Source organism: Syngnathus scovelli, chromosome 13 (genome assembly GCF_024217435.2).
Source record: "Syngnathus scovelli strain Florida chromosome 13, RoL_Ssco_1.2, whole genome shotgun sequence".
Taxonomy (NCBI): domain Eukaryota; kingdom Metazoa; phylum Chordata; class Actinopteri; order Syngnathiformes; family Syngnathidae; genus Syngnathus; species Syngnathus scovelli.
The window spans coordinates 12,491,182-12,506,729 of record NC_090859.1 but is presented as its reverse complement, the minus strand read 5'-3'; the positions used below and the strand labels follow the sequence as shown (position 1 = coordinate 12,506,729).

Below are 15,548 nucleotides of genomic sequence, written 5' to 3'. Positions count from 1 at the left end.
GAGATGTTGACAAGTAAAAGAGGATATGTCATGGCGTTTCTTTCACAATAAAAGCATATTGACCTTTTTTTTTGTGTGTCACTCCCACGTTTGCTGTTTTTTGTAACGATTTAAAAATATAAATTAATTGCAAAATCTAATTATGTCAACACTGCAAGTATCACGAACATGCATTATCTGTAAATAGAGATTTTTGGGTGGCAGTGATTGTAATTAAAACCAGAACAGAATAAAATAATAAATTGTCTCACTTGTCACATGATATTACCAGCGTGGTTGGGCAGAATTAAAGCACAAAGCAAATGCTTGTTTTGTAATGTAACTTAGCAATGCTTTAATTTTGAAATGCACAGAGGGTGGTGCTGTTCGGGTGGGACCACATGCTTCGGACAACAACGGATGATAATCCTCAATGTGTACAGTATGTGAGCTGCAGGATGTGAAGCACTTGAACGCACCACCGCTCGGAATCATGAAGCCCTCCATGAAGATGAAATATATTCTTAACAACACATCATCGGGCTTCTGCCAGTAAAACACTCTGTGAGTGGATTATGGGTCGTTTATGGATATTCTGCACAATTCTTTTTTTTACGGCTGTTTTGGTGAACTCAACGTTGACGGACGGAGAAGAAGAGTCTTGCAATGGTGCATTCGATGTTTATTTTGTTTTGGACAGGTGAGATGTATGAGCGTGGTGACATGCAGCTTACTGACTGTTCTTTGTCCTTGTATGGTTGTGTTTAATTTGCTTGTTCCCTGCTGCTCCTCTGCAACGATCATTTACCCTTAATTTGAACTTTACTCTAAAAATAAACCGACTTTTACAGCCCTTGTTAATTCTGGCTTCTTCTGACATAAAAAAACTGATCGTTTATTTAATGAAGTTTTAAAATTGTAAATCAAAATATGTATGCCGCTCATGTATGACGTCATGACAACAAGCGCAACAGAAAATTGATGGCTGCAAAACGCAATGCAATTATATTTGCAGGTCAGGCAGTGTGTCAGGACATTGGCATGAGATCTTTGGCTTTGTGGAGCAACTCACCAACAAGTTTGTCAGGTGGGTGAGAGGACTTAAAGCTGGAGACCACTTTTATTAAAGGTCTTAAAAGTATACCACACAAACAGGAGTGCAAAAAAAAAAGAAGTAGGGCAAAGCTATTTGGGGAAGTTGACATTAAGACAAGCCTTCTGATTAATGCTGGAGAGTCTGTGTGTGATATCTTTAGGGTTTGATAACAGGCTACTAAATATAAACTCATAACACTCAGCCAGATGTGGAAGTGGTGTTGACTTCATGATAGTCAGCAAAGACACTGGGAGTTTTACTGGCCAGTTTTACTGAAGGTTTCCTGTGAGTTTTTTTTTCCCCCATCTCTCTGATCTTCTGTATGTATTTATTTCAGTCCCAGGATGAGAGTGTCCTACATTGTCTTTTCAGCCCAAGCGGTGGTAATCCTTCCATTAACCGGAGACAGGTACTTCCTCCTCCTCTTCTTCCCAAAACGCTAGATAGATAACCAGATTAAACAGAAACTGCCCTCTTATCACTATTCTGGATTCCCAGGACCAAGATAAACGAAGGTTTGGGTAAACTGAGCCAAATCAAGCCAGCCGGTGAAACGTACATGCATGAAGGTTTGAAAGCAGTACGTATGCACTATTGTTCATTTTAGGAAGGAAAGCATCTTTAAGAAGTTTTTAAAAGTGAAAAATCATGTAGAAGCACATTTGGCTTTTCGTCAGGTGTTGGAGCAGATGGAGACGCAAACGACGCCGTCCCGCAGCATCATTATTGTTCTGACTGATGGCAAGTTAGAAGTTTTCCCCTTTGAGCTGAGCGTGGAGGAGGTGACACTATTAAATGCACCTTTTTATTTATTTTTGTGCATATTTTTTACATTTTGTTCTCGTTGTGTTTCATCCAGGCTGACAAAGCTCGAGGTTTTGGAGCCCGTGTGTACTGTGTGGGCGTTATGGACTTTGACCACAAGCAGGTAGTCGCTCGGATGTTTTCACTCCCCCCCTCACCGAGAGGTTTATTTGTCTCCTCGACGTGTGTCTGTGTTTTTGCCTGGTCAGTTGAGGCACTACAAGATGAATCAAAAACGTAAACAAAGCTTTTAAGCTCAAGAATGGTGGGGTTTTGTCAAAACATTCTGTCAAGCAAAATGTTTGGACTTGGAGTTCTCCCTGTGCCTTTGATAGATTCGATATGAGTGCCAATGACTACATAGATGAAAGGATCGTTGATGTCCTAATAAAACTGACATTGATGTCATGGTAGTTTTGGATAGTTGAACATAAACGGTGCAGAAACACAAGCAGACAGACAGATCTTCATTCTCTACTGAAAATGTATAATAAATTTATAATATTTGAGAATACTCAGGCTGCTTTGTAATATTATGTCTGTATTACACTGCCCCCTGGTGGCCAAGTCGTGCACACCAGAAGGAGCACTATATCAATGGGGCATTGAAGCACAAAATAATGACTATAAACTGCTTGCTCAGCTAGCTTTATTCATGATTACAGCTGATAAGTTTTTTTTTTAAACAAATACAATATTTACTGAATTCATGACTTTACAACCGAATGACTTCGTCTGTAAATAACGTTGCCATGCCCTGAGTGCTTCATGGGTTTGGAGGAGGAAGTCATTAGTGTGCTCTAATTAAATAAAGCCAGACGAGTTTCCTGTCAAGCAGGAGATGAAAGCTTCGCATGTCGTTTTCCTCCATAAATGCTGCTGGAGATAAAAATCAGCCACTGAGTAATTGCTGAAATATAAACACTATACATTTTGAGCTAACAGCCTTACGTTTGCAGCTTGCTGAAATTGCCGACGGTGCCCAGCAAGTCTTCCCGGTGTTGTCGGGCTTTCACGCCCTCAAAGATGTCGTCAGCTCGGTGAGCTTTGATCGGTGCAAACCATTCCCGTTGAGACCAATTTTTAACCGGACTTGCTTCTCCACTCAGATCTTGAAGCAGTCCTGTTCTGAAATCTTCACGATAGAACCATCAAGTGTTTGCGTGAATGGTATGTTGAATAAATGTTTGAGTCCATAGTAAAATCACGTTAGGATACTACGTGTGTTTATCTGCAGAATCTTTCAATGTGGTGCTGAGAGGAAGCGGCTTCAGTGGAGCAAAGAGGACAGAAAACATTCTTTGCTTCCTCACGGTCGGTCAAGACGCATACAGTGAGTAAAGTGTGCTTTAAATGCAGATTTATGGATATGTCAAAGCGGGCCCACTCTACTTTTATGACAGCGGTTGCTAAGCAACCAAATTTGGAAGTAGCCTGGTGCTTTTCCGTAGCGATTGAATCGATAAAATTATATTATGTGCAGAGCTCTATGCTGCTAAAGAGATTCCAACAGTAGTTGCTTTTTATCGACTTGAGCCAGAGAACAGAGGAGGCATTATGAGCCTGGGGGGGGAGGAGGGAGGGAGGGAGGACGAAACTAAGGATGGAGACTATTTGGAATAGTTCATGAAAACAGACCATGACAACACATGACTGGACCTTACTTCTTGTTTATTTCATTTTAATATCCTAACAGTCACAGTAAATAGAAACTACAAACAGAATTTAGACAAAAGCTGAATGGAATAAGAATGCAAAGTAACATTTTCTTGGTTGTTTATGTCCAAGGCCAGAAGGCAACACTCGTGAGAGAAGGTTATCTTCTATGTCCTGCCCCTGTTCTGCACGAAGTCGGACAGTAAGTACGCACACATACAAATCTGTGACCGACTTTTTATGACATCACCTCATTTGTATTTATTTATGAGTTGCCTAGAGTAAAAATATGCATTCATGTTTTAATACCTTTTAACAATGTGTCATTTAAAACAACCTGCAAATCACGTTGACCTCAGTTCGCTCACTCTTGGCTAACTCACAATTTCTCAACCGGGCGTCCACATTATCACCAAACAAGGAAATTATAATGAGAGCTTAACAATGCAAACGCCTTCCTTTTCTCGATGAGTCAGTTTTTTGTGACACAAATGGTGTAGGAAGCTGGCAAGGTCACCACGTTGCGTCATACTAATGAGGTTTTTTATTGCCTAGCAAACAATTGGACAAACAGTGGCTAATGGGACTAGATCTTGTTCAGGCTATTCCGGACATGGAACGAGCCCACAAATATATATTTACATTTTATGTTCAAAAAAGAAATATTGGAAAATGAATCGTGTTTATTGGGTGAGAGGTGTGTTTAAAAAAAATACAATAAAACATCTGTTTTTGTAGAGCAGTTGAGGTGCTGGTCAGTTTAAACAACGGCCAGTCGTACATATCTGCTCCCATCGTCATTGAAGCCACAAACTGTGTGAGTACGTATCTGTCTTAGAGTACACATCGATAAAAAACAATATATATATTTATACGATTTCTATTTTGGGTGTTTATGTCGCAGTCCAATGGATTCTGGGTGTTGTGGCTGCTGCTGGCCCTTTTGCTGTTGCTGGTTTTTGGTCTACTTTGGTGGTTTTGGCCTCTGTGTTGCACCGTGGTGAGTGCATATGTTTTTTTTTTTTTAAAAGCACAAATCTGTTAAGCCAAGAAACACACTGGGAAGTGACTTTTGGTTTTTCCTCACTGCAGGTGATTCGAGACCCACCGCCCTCTCGCCCTCCCCCTCCTCCCCCTCCTTTACTTGTGAGTAGACCACAAGGAAGAAAAGAATTAAACACATAATAAAGATGAATTGCGTGATTAATAACGTTTTTGAGGGCTTTCTGCGGGTCTTGCAACGAAGGAAACACTGACGTCTATTGACTATTATTGATACTGCAAGTGTAGTATTCAAAATTGCTCGTTCGCGGACAAAAATTATTGGTACTAAAAGAGAAACACTAAAGTATAATAATAATAAGCTGTGAGTAGTTTTTATTTGTTTTATTTCTACTGTTTTGGTTGTTTAGGAGCAAGAGGAAGATTTGTTCCCCAAACACAAGTGGCCCACAGTGGACGCATCTTACTATGGTGGGAGAGGCCCCGGTGGAATCAAACGCATGGAGGTGATTGGTATTTGAGCAAGGGTGTGTAGACTTTTGTAACATCACGTATGCATGTATAGGTACGCTGGGGGCTGAAGGGCTCCACAGAGGAAGGCTCAAGGCTGGAGAAAGCCAAGAACGCCGTGGTCACCATGCCGGATGAGGTGGAGGAGGATGTTATCCCTCGACCGCCGCCAAGGCCGCCGCCTGTTTATAATTCCCTGCCAGAGCCCAAATGGTACACGCCCATCAAGGTGAGACATCGGCGGTCATTGTCAACGTCCGATTATTAAATTCTTGAGTTGAATAAGTGGTTGGGTTTTGGTTGTGACCATCAGGGGCGTTTTGATGCATTGTTGGCGTTGTTGAGACGGCAGTACGATAGAGTGGCAATCATGAGACCAACTCCTCATGACAAGGTGACATTTTCAGTTTGCAATCCACTGAAGAAATTCAGAAGTTTGTTCTGCATTGTTGGAATTTATGTATATTTTTGTTGGTACCCTTTCATATTTTTAAACTTTTACCTCATTGTCCACAGGGCCGCTGCATCAACTTCACCCGAGTTCACTGAGACGGAAACTTTGCATTACTAGTTTAGACCAAAGACACCTGCCATATAATCTTGTGTGACAAAATGTAAATACTTATCAAATTTCTTTACATTTATCTTGGTGTAATTTCTCTCACTTATTTCTTTGCAAAACAAAAGCACTCATCATTTGTTCTTTTATTTGGGAAAAAATATATATATAATTGTCTTTTCACAAAGGATTCAATACAAGTACCATACACAAGAAACTTGAACAAAGCACATGAAAAACATTTTATAAAACATCCAGAACATTAAATGAGCTTTTTAATATAAACAAATCGATAGATTGATCACTTTCTCGTGAAAAGTGACGATGACTTGTTTCCTATTAGTCTTAAAGCTGTGCTCCACAAACACACTTCTATAAAAGCTTAGCTGGTGTGTCTGAATATAAAATAAACAAAAAACAAACCAGCATGGTGACTAAATAAAGAAATAAACATTCATTGTTATACTTTTGGATAGAAAATACAAATAACACTGTAGGAAGTCAAATAAATCCAGTTTGAAAACACACGGATGAAAATGCAAGTGCATTGTTTAGCTTGTATGACGTCACGTGACTGGTTCACCAAAACACACAGTGCCACAAAGGGCAAAAAAACACACAAAGTTAAATCCTTCAGCATAGGAGGGCTCTTATCATACATATCAGATTGCCGTTGTGAAAGTCTGAGAAAATGCAGACTCAGCTTTTCCAGGTCTGATCCAGGGAATGTATATTTATGGCCATGTAGCTTTAACATGCTAGTCGACGTGTTTATTTACACCCTGCAAAGTGGAGGAGATTGTCCTCATGACCGGTTCTCTCGATGCAACAGGGAGGATCTATGGAAGAAAGAAAAAAAAAAGTCATGAAGGTCAAAGTGGCGGGTTTGACTGTACGTGTGTGGGTGTGTGAACTCACCGGAGCGATCGGCGACTGTCCTTCTCCATGTTGTTCTCCGGCCCTTCGCTCTCGTAAGAGGCCAGATGAAGTTCTGCACACACAAATCACCGGACATAATAGTTAATTAAATATTTTATACAACATATATTTTTTTTAAAACACTAATGTGTTCAGCACAAAGAAATAAACAGAAGAGTGACTGACCGTCTTCGGCAAAAATCGGCGTGGTGACGAGATACTGGAGAATTCTGCGGTCTCGGTCGAACGGGCACATCACCTGACGCCACACCAGGAATTCGCTCACCTGCTTAGCCAGCTCCCAAAGTTTCTGAAAGCAAAGAATTTAGTGTGAGTTTAGATTGACTCACCATCAAGTATTTAGTTTACCACAAGGGGGCGGTATGACATTACCAACCTCAAAGTTGATGTGTCCGTTGGGCAGCCTGCTCGCGCAGCCTTCGTTCAAGAAGTAGATGTCTTTGATGAGCAGGCTGAAGAAAGGAATGACAATCTTCTCTTGGACGCTGTGCGCGGTTTCGGACCTCTGGGTGGCGCCGCGGAGCGCGGTGCGATAGTTGCTAAAGTTGCTGGACGGGTCCATCTGGTGCTGAATCGAGGACAGACGCATGAGACGCGATTAGCGTTTTAATGTAACAGCGCAGTGGGACGGCCGAGGATGACATTTTAGTGCGTGCGTGTGGGTTTTCTCACCTCGAGAATTTCAAACTTGTCAGTGTTGACTTTACTCCAAGTCTTTTTCAGTCTGGCGACGGGACTCATGTTCATCCCAGCTGAGACGCCGCAAGAAAAAAAAAAAAGATCAGATTTAGTTCAGCTCTAGTTTTGTTTTGGGCAACAATGCTACGCAACCGTGTCCAACTGCCAAGTCGGAAAAATCTCCTTTTACAAAAGCTGCCATTTCACAGCTCTAAATTATAAATCGCGCAAAGATGGACCAGAGGGAAAGACCTTCTGTTGATAAGCCTTTGGCACTCGAGCGGCCATTGCAACAAAGTGAACTCTGTCATGGCAATGGTGGCTTATTTAAAAACAAATCCCACCCTGAGGTGGTCTTGTGCCCGCTTTGTTTGGATCAGCGGAAACAAGCACAACATTGGGGTCAAATGGATGTTGCTTGAAAGGCTAATCAGATCGACCGAAGCTAGCCTGCAGGTTAATAATCATTAAGCGTGCAAAATGGCCGCCTCGACTTCTTGTTGATCCTTGAAACGTGACAACCTTTCCAAAATGACTCTAAATACTCACTGATGATTGCCATGAGCGAGTTAAAGTTGCCAATGTTGAAACACTCCTGCGCCACGTCGATGAAGAACTCGATGATCCGCGCTCGTTGTTTCTTTTTCACCGGCTGGAATGGAAAAACACCGAGTTAACCAAAAGACTAAAAAAAAAGCCGATAAGAAACACAAGTGGACGATGAACGTACCATACAGATTTCGGTGGCCACCAGGTAACTCAGTCTGTTGAACCAGTTCACGTACGTCTCCAGGTTGCTGGTTTTGCGTTTTCGGAAGAAACCCTGAAAAACAACCCCAAAAAATATATAAATATGAAATAAACAACACAGATTAATAACTATGGGTTGCCTGGTGTTTGCATTAATTAAAATTAAAACCCTGTATTCCTATTTGTTGGTTTTCTGAAGCAAATACAACTATTGGCTAAGCTAAGTTGAACGTCATGATTTTTTTTTCATCTTGCCTGTGTTAATTATAAACAACCAAGACAGGCTGCCTGCCTATCTGTCACTTCCGACTGGACAGGATCTTGAGAGCCCTCACTCCCACACGAGCTCTCCTACACAATGAAATCTCTGACGTGGCTGCTGAGTTTTTTTTCCCACATCTCATTTGCATCTGCCTTTGCATCATCTGGCTCATATGCCGATCAATTTGCTTTCATGTAAAAAGGGTACAGTTATGTTTCAAAGAAAGTTCAAAATCCTTGTAATGGCTTTTTCCTTTCATGAAAATGAATTGGGAAAACTCTACATTGTATTCTCTTCCCATTACTGATCAATGCAGTGGTGGTGCTAGAGTTGGCCCCAGATATTTTGGAGTATTTTCTGATTTTTTTTTCTTCCTGGGATTTTTTTCAAGATTTCCACCCATCCCCAAAGGCAACATAACAAGCATGCTTCCCAAAAATCTTTAACGAATATTTATGGTTTGTAAAAAAATATGTTATTTTGCAGACCCACTGAGATATCTTTGCTTCCACTCCCTAATCTTAGCTCCGCCAATACGCACAAATATGGTAATAAAAATAAAATAATAAAAAAATAAAGCAGTAAAACCTCTTGACCTTGGTGATGTAATCCTGGACTTGCTTACACAACAGCGCCTGACTGCTATACCTGGCGACTCCTCCTGATGCTAACCCTCGTATAAAATGGCCTTATATAACTGGCAAGGTGCCCGACGTAAAATGATAGAGCGCCGGTCCGTTCTGACGCTGACTGCAAGGCAAGTCTTCAGCTGACTCGCTCGCACGTCAGACACGCAACAGCGAAGCGCTTTCCAATTTGGGTTTGATGTGCTTTCAAAAAAGTACTTCAAATGAAAACAAGTGGAACAAAATTCACACTCGGCAGCCAGGAGGAGGCTTCATGTGGTTTCTGAAGCCATTTCTCTCTCCAAATTAGATGCAAAGCCAAAAACAAAAATAGAAAATAAAAAAAAATTGTTTGCTTTATTTGATGTTAATTACAAACCTAGCAAACCACATGCAGTACGTCGCTACTTTTAAAAAAAAACAAAAAACACCCACTAGAGTGTGGTTAGAATGTGTCTGCTTTGTATCGATTTGTTTTTGCTCGCGGCCGTGCGACACGACAACAGTCAGCGCACACGACAGGCTACCTTGTGGTTCTCCAGGGGGTCCTTCAAGGCAAAGGTCTGGATAAACTCCTCCGGACCGATAAAACTCAGCCTGTCCTGTGAAGTGGAGAAAAAAAAACATGAAGGGGGTTGGCTGAACAAAAACCAAATGTTTATACTTTTCAATTCAAGGATAACCACAAAAAAAAAGGCCTGGAAACCTTTTTAAAAACAGCCACAAGAAAAATAAAGCTTTGTTTTTCGAGAAAATGTAAATAAACATAGAATAAAAGCTAAACACACACAGGCTTGTAAATCTCAAAGTACCCACACAAAGGACCGCCAAAACGTGCTTACCAGTTCAATGTGTGTGAGCTGTTGAGCGAGGACGAAGGGGTCATCGCACACGCTCAGTACATCGCTTCGCAGCGCCGATTCTCTTTTGCTCTTCAGGGAGGCGGGACGCTCGGTCGCCACGCCGCTCAAGGCGGCCACCGCCTCCTCGTATTGGCCCAGGGCAGACAGGCGTTTTATCAAGCGCTGGGTCATCTGCTGCATGGCCCGCCACGAGTACTGGTGGGAACGATGAAATAAATGTGCGCAATTAAAAACGTTATTCCAGCATTTTGGAGGTGACGTTGGGTTAGGGCAAAAACGTGACACAAACCTCGTCCCTTCTGGCCACGTGGTGCGTCATGTCCTTGAGGCAACGCATCATACGCTCGTCCCTGAAGTCATACGGGAAGGTCTCGGTCCACTCCGTCAGCAGCTGCACCAGCTTGGGCGCCACCTCGCCGAAACGGATCTGGAAAAATGTCATGTGACATCAGAAATGGCTTTGCCCGTGTACGCTTGTTTGGCTAAATCGGGATTCTTAGTGATGGGCAAATGAAGCTTCAAATTTGATTCGTGAACCACTTGTATTTTTTTCACTCCTCTAGATGGCGTCATGTTTTTCCAATATAAAGTGAAGTCCGTGCACTGTGCGTGACTTTTACTCCTGATCTGCCGAGAACATAAATCTGTTCCAACGGCAACGTTGTGGGAACTGACGTCCATTCGGAGACAAACATTGTGTGAGCAAATAATCCACCCACCTTATCCAGCAGGGCGTCTCCAGACCGCTGCTGCTCCACACACAGGTGACAAACTCGCGTCATCAGCTCGTAGGGGTGCAGGAAGAGGCGCGAGCTCAGCAGGAAGGTGAAAACGTACGACCTCTGATCATTTCAAGGACACAGAACACAATGAGTGAAATGTTAAAGGGGAGGTATGTTTATAAATGTGACTTACATCGGGGTAGTAGTCCACAGTGGGGACCAAATGTTGGATCAGCGCCTCGAGAGACGCCGAAACCAAACTGTTGTCGTGGTAACACATTTCCCCATAGCTGGCAGTGATGGCACGTCCGTAGAGGCGATTTTTGGCGCCGGCGTTGCTGCGACAGGACTGTTCGCTGCCGCTGCTGGTGCTGGTTTGGCGGTGCACCCGTGCGGGGCAAGTGGTGTTATGCTGGCGCGGGCTGTGAGGCTGCGTGCAGGAGTGCGGCTTGTCCGAAACGGTGCTCCTGACGCTGTACTGACGCTCCTTGAGGCTTAGCGAGTCCACGGCGACGCCGCAGTACGTGCTGTGAGCGTGCGGGATGTCATAGGGGTTCTCCGTCGCGTTGTAGATGCTTTCCTTGGTGCTCTTAACGGACCCGCAGTGGCGGTAGGGGCTGTGTGGCTGCTGGTAGTTGTTGTTGTTGCTGCTGCTGTAAAGGCCGCAAGTGCTGAACTTTCCGGCGTATGGCGTGGTGGGAGGCATGGTCACCTGGGGAGAGACCAGAATACACAAAACATTATTTTCTATTATTATTTTTTATTTATTTTGTTTTCTTTTCAACTATTATTTTATTACTCTTTTTTATTCTATTATTTCCCAGACTTTCAGCGGTTAGGTTAGTTTTCCAATTGTGTGTAGATGTTCCTTAAAATTCCTCTCTTGTGCAACCTGTTGACAATAGCGTGCCTGGAATGTGGTCAATCTTTAAGCGGAGCTTGTGCAAATAAGTTGAAAGGTGATCACTCAAAAAGTGGCGCCTGAGAAGTGTGTCAAAGTAATTACGCTTAAGTCGCGTAATTGCAGCCCTCCTCCCCTGCATTCCTTTAGGCTTTGAACTTTGAGAAGACACCCCATGTGGAAATTCACTCTGGCTTAAGGCACGTTTTCGATCCGGCATACTTTTGTCTATTCGCTTAAAAGAAAAAACAAACAGGCGGACGAACAATCTGGGGACAGCAGCGATTTTATTGGAGATAATTGGATCGGAAGGTAAGCCGATCCTAAATCACCACTCGGGCGTGCTTTAACTCTGGAGCCATCCTCATCCTGCCTTAGTAGCATCTGCCGGTGTAAATCAAGCCGCCGCATTCCTCAAACACCAATGCGCATATACGGGCCGCCGGAAAACAAAAGCCCACAAGAACCCGCCGAGCTTTTGTTGGATGGAGGAGGGGTCAGCCTGAGGAGGCTCTGCCTGCTTGCTTGCACACATTCTCCCACTTGGAAGCACGCCAGTGCCAACCAGTTCAGCGGGAGTTAGTCTACTGAACCCTACGATCCTCCTAACCCAGTTAAAAGATTACCGTGGCTTGAACTGACTCGCTCAACTTACAATACGTCATCTGGCAAAGCCAAGTCGAGCCCACATGAGAGTCAAACGCATTATCGACTTTTTTTTTCCTCCTTCCAAGCGTGCACTGAGTCGTGACCGTCTTTGTAAAAGGGAGGTTGGGGGGGGGGGGGGGGACATCTAAAAAATGCGGCTCTTCCGACTCGGAGCTGAATTCCTTAAACCTTGACCTCTGTGAAATTTAGTACTTCCACATTGCAGCTTGGAATCGTCGACTAAATTGTAGGTTGGAAAACTTAATGATGACTATGGAAACATAATTTCAAGTTAGCATTCGCTATGATCCGAAACTCCAAAAGGCCTTTGATAAGTAATTCTGATGTGGGAATAAAAGTACAATAAATGCCGAAACTAAAACCCGCAAGGGTACACGCGCTCTGTTTACTACGTTAATTCATACTTTTTAAATGGACTCACCCTTTAATCTGGAAGCGTTTAATTTGATGACACTACAGACAATAACTTTTCCGTAGGCCCAAAAAATAAGTAGTACTCTCGGTTCATCAAAAGGTTAGATGTGAAGTTCAGAAGGAGCTGCAGGCTATCATCATCTCTTAAATGATCTAAACAAGATTGTGTGTGAAGAGTTTAGCAGAAACGCTCTGACAACACGACACGATTTTCCGGTTTCTACATGGCTATTTATGAATTTTGTAGATACGAGAATGTTTTTGGTGTTGTCGAGAAGCGACATGGATGAAATAATTTATGATTATGTTTACAACGTACCCATTTGAGCATGTATGATTTTAAGAGGCGGGGCCTGGACTGACTGGTGAGTGACATGGGTGTCAACAAACAAGTATATTGAGTTGACTGGCCTCTTGTGTAACTTACCGATTAACTTATCGTCCTTGAAGTAAAATGGTTCCAAAGTTTGGATCTTCTCTATCTCATGGCCAAGAATGGTGCATGTGACTGCTGCCATCGTTTGGTCATCAAACTTTTCGAGTTATAAAATCAAAACTCCGGAGCTTTTTTAAAGGTTCTATTGGTCAAAGCCTATTTTTGCATACGTTTCCTTTAATGTTGCCCTATGAATGACTGAAATATGACCCAGTTCAGATTTAGATGTTTTTGTGTGTCTGTCAGCCAGATTTTACTGTACTTAGTTTGATAACAATCCCTGGATCTTCAGCACGCTAGTCTATCCAAATCACATTATGCGATTTGCACCAAAAAAAAAAAAAAAAAGGTACAGCCAGCTATGTGGAGGGCTGGGAGGGGCTGGAGGATGAAGGGGGGTGGTCTTCCGACAATGGCGGTATTATCTGTCCTGTCATGGTGTTAACAATCGCACAAAGACCCGCGGGAAGAGATCAGAGCAGATCGCACACACACAGCAGCTTTCACACACTGGCCACCGCCAGGCCGGGTGACGCCGTTTGAAGGCTCGCATCGGTTTCACATCACGTTGTACAGATTATCAACCTTGCATATATCATCCGCGCTGACCTGCTCGACTATAAAAGCCGAGCTTGTGTTTGCAAAAGGGCCTTAAACAAACAAGAATTTGTTAAAGATATGCCTATCGAAACTCATTTTGCAGATCTGAGCAGATATGACCAGTGCACACTCTGAGGGGCGAAGGTCAGCTACCATTTAGATTTTATGATGTTAAGCATGAGCAGCTGGCTCGGTGGTTTAACTGTAAATTACCTTCAATGAAAGCCAGTAAAACTCCTACGTGACGCAAAAACGCTCTACTGGGGAAAAAGAAACTCTTACATAAGATGGTCGGACTTGGCGAGAGAGTTTTTTATTAATATGATGACACACATAATACCTCGTGTCCTTTGGCACTTATGGACAATAACAGGCATGCAAAGGGGACGCCTGTTTTTCTCAAGGCGATTAATATTTTGCACCTCTCACAAAGCTGAATAGTGAAGAAAGAACCTGCTTCCAAACACCCACAAAGATTTTCTTTTTTTTTTTGGGACGTCTTTAGTAGCCACCAGAGCTCCAATGTCGTCATCACCTGAGTGGATGAACAAAAAGTAGACCTCAAACTGAAGACTCCAGAGACTCCAATTCATCCTGATTAGAGTTGAAGATTCTTTTTTCTATTCTTCTAACACACACAGACACACACACTGAATGATTTGGTAGGCTAGTACAGCATTAACCTCGACTCAGGCAGGGATAAAGACATATTATCTCCTCTCCTACGAGGATATAACAAACTTAAGCTTTGTACATGGGCCTTTGCCCACTCACTCCCACGAAAAGAATGACAAATTAAACACTCAAAAAATGAGCAAGGATGTGTCACTTTAAGAAAAAAAAGTCAAAACATGATTATTTTTAGACCAGGTGGAGCACCGAGGGATGCTTTCTGGCTACCTTTATGTAAATTATTAAGTGTTGGAATTTAATTTTAGGGGTTTCGGTGCAGTCTGTCAGGTAGGCTGAGATGAAAAGTAAAAAAAGGGAACAACAATAAAAGAGGGGAAGCATTTTTTTTTAGGGCTCCAACTTGGCCTGGAGTAGCACTTTTGATTCTCCCCATTTCTTTTCCCTGCAGGCACACGCAATCTGTTATTCTCTGCCTCACTCACATACACAACCACACACACACACACACACACACACACACACGGGCACCATGCCTGGTCCACATTATGGGCTTGTGAGTCAGAACACAGTATAGTCAGTGCTGCTTGTGAGGGAGAGAAGAAAAAAAAGCCATGCTGTGCAACCACAGTCCCATCACAGGTGCTGGAGAGCTTGCATGTTTGTTTGTGTGCGACTACAAACCTAATTATAGCCTCATCGTTGTGGTAAACAAATAACAACAAATGGGACAAGTGCATAGCAAAGAAGCACGTGGATTTTCCGCCAACGTCTAAAGTTTTGATACTTTGCATAACACAAGTTGACTTGTAGTTTGGGTACTTTCTAAAACCAATGCAATTATGACTGCAAAGAGGAATTACATGTTTATAAAAGCACATAGAAAATGCATTCTAAAGTTTAAAAGAAAACATACTTGATGTATTTAAGTCATTATGATGGCACAAGTTAACTGCTTACCTTTGATGCGATGCAACTCAACGTCAGTTAAGTTTGTCAGAGTGCAAAAGAAAGTCAAACTATTTGTACTTTCCGCACAGTTGCTTGGAATATCTTATCGGACGTGGATAAAGCTGCACGGCGTGTTCTGTCCTGATAAGTCTTTCATCAGGTTATCCTCGTTCTTCTCTGCTCCATTGAGTTCCTCCTCTGCTGTTATTTGAGTCGATGTCAAGCAGTGGAGACGCGCGAGCAGGCCTATTCAAATCACTCCCACAGAGACGCAAAATCTGACCAATGGGCGGTCAGGGGGTGGTTCCCGGAAATCCAAATGGACCAATCGTAGCGGGGGAGTGAAACAAATCGACTCTACCTAAGTGCTGATTGGCTTGGTGGCCAGCAGTCCTTTTTTCCACCGATAGGCGTCAGTGTTTCAGCTGAGCGATGGTTTCCGGATGCAATGGATTTGTTTGTGTTTGAAGTGTTAAATTAAATGTTTGCAAAAATACCCAA

At 42.8% G+C, this 15,548-nt stretch overlaps 2 protein-coding genes across 2 annotated transcripts; one reads left to right on the top strand and one right to left on the bottom strand.

The window, feature by feature from the left end:
- The first annotated feature begins 362 nt into the window (after window positions 1–362).
- LOC125979446 (anthrax toxin receptor 2) lies at window positions 363–5,691 on the top strand. Its single transcript, XM_049737678.2, has 17 exons — window positions 363–679; window positions 995–1,066; window positions 1,413–1,484; window positions 1,574–1,655; window positions 1,753–1,857; window positions 1,935–2,003; window positions 2,839–2,919; window positions 2,989–3,049; window positions 3,117–3,212; window positions 3,668–3,737; window positions 4,274–4,352; window positions 4,440–4,535; window positions 4,628–4,681; window positions 4,948–5,043; window positions 5,103–5,276; window positions 5,361–5,441; window positions 5,564–5,691. Exons 1-17 carry the CDS (start codon window positions 555–557, stop codon window positions 5,594–5,596), a joined length of 1,446 nt encoding a protein of 481 aa, XP_049593635.1. The 5' UTR covers window positions 363–554; the 3' UTR covers window positions 5,597–5,691.
- A 46-nt stretch (window positions 5,692–5,737) lies between these two features.
- LOC125979445 (ras-GEF domain-containing family member 1B-B) lies at window positions 5,738–15,291 on the bottom strand. Its single transcript, XM_049737677.2, has 13 exons — window positions 15,057–15,291; window positions 10,640–11,158; window positions 10,444–10,566; window positions 10,014–10,151; window positions 9,704–9,919; window positions 9,389–9,463; window positions 7,954–8,046; window positions 7,773–7,875; window positions 7,218–7,297; window positions 6,922–7,113; window positions 6,711–6,834; window positions 6,525–6,597; window positions 5,738–6,445 (listed from the first exon to the last, which is right to left on the bottom strand). Exons 2-13 carry the CDS (start codon window positions 11,150–11,152, stop codon window positions 6,412–6,414), a joined length of 1,764 nt encoding a protein of 587 aa, XP_049593634.1. The 5' UTR covers window positions 11,153–11,158; window positions 15,057–15,291; the 3' UTR covers window positions 5,738–6,411.
- Between the last annotated feature and the right edge of the window lie 257 nt (window positions 15,292–15,548).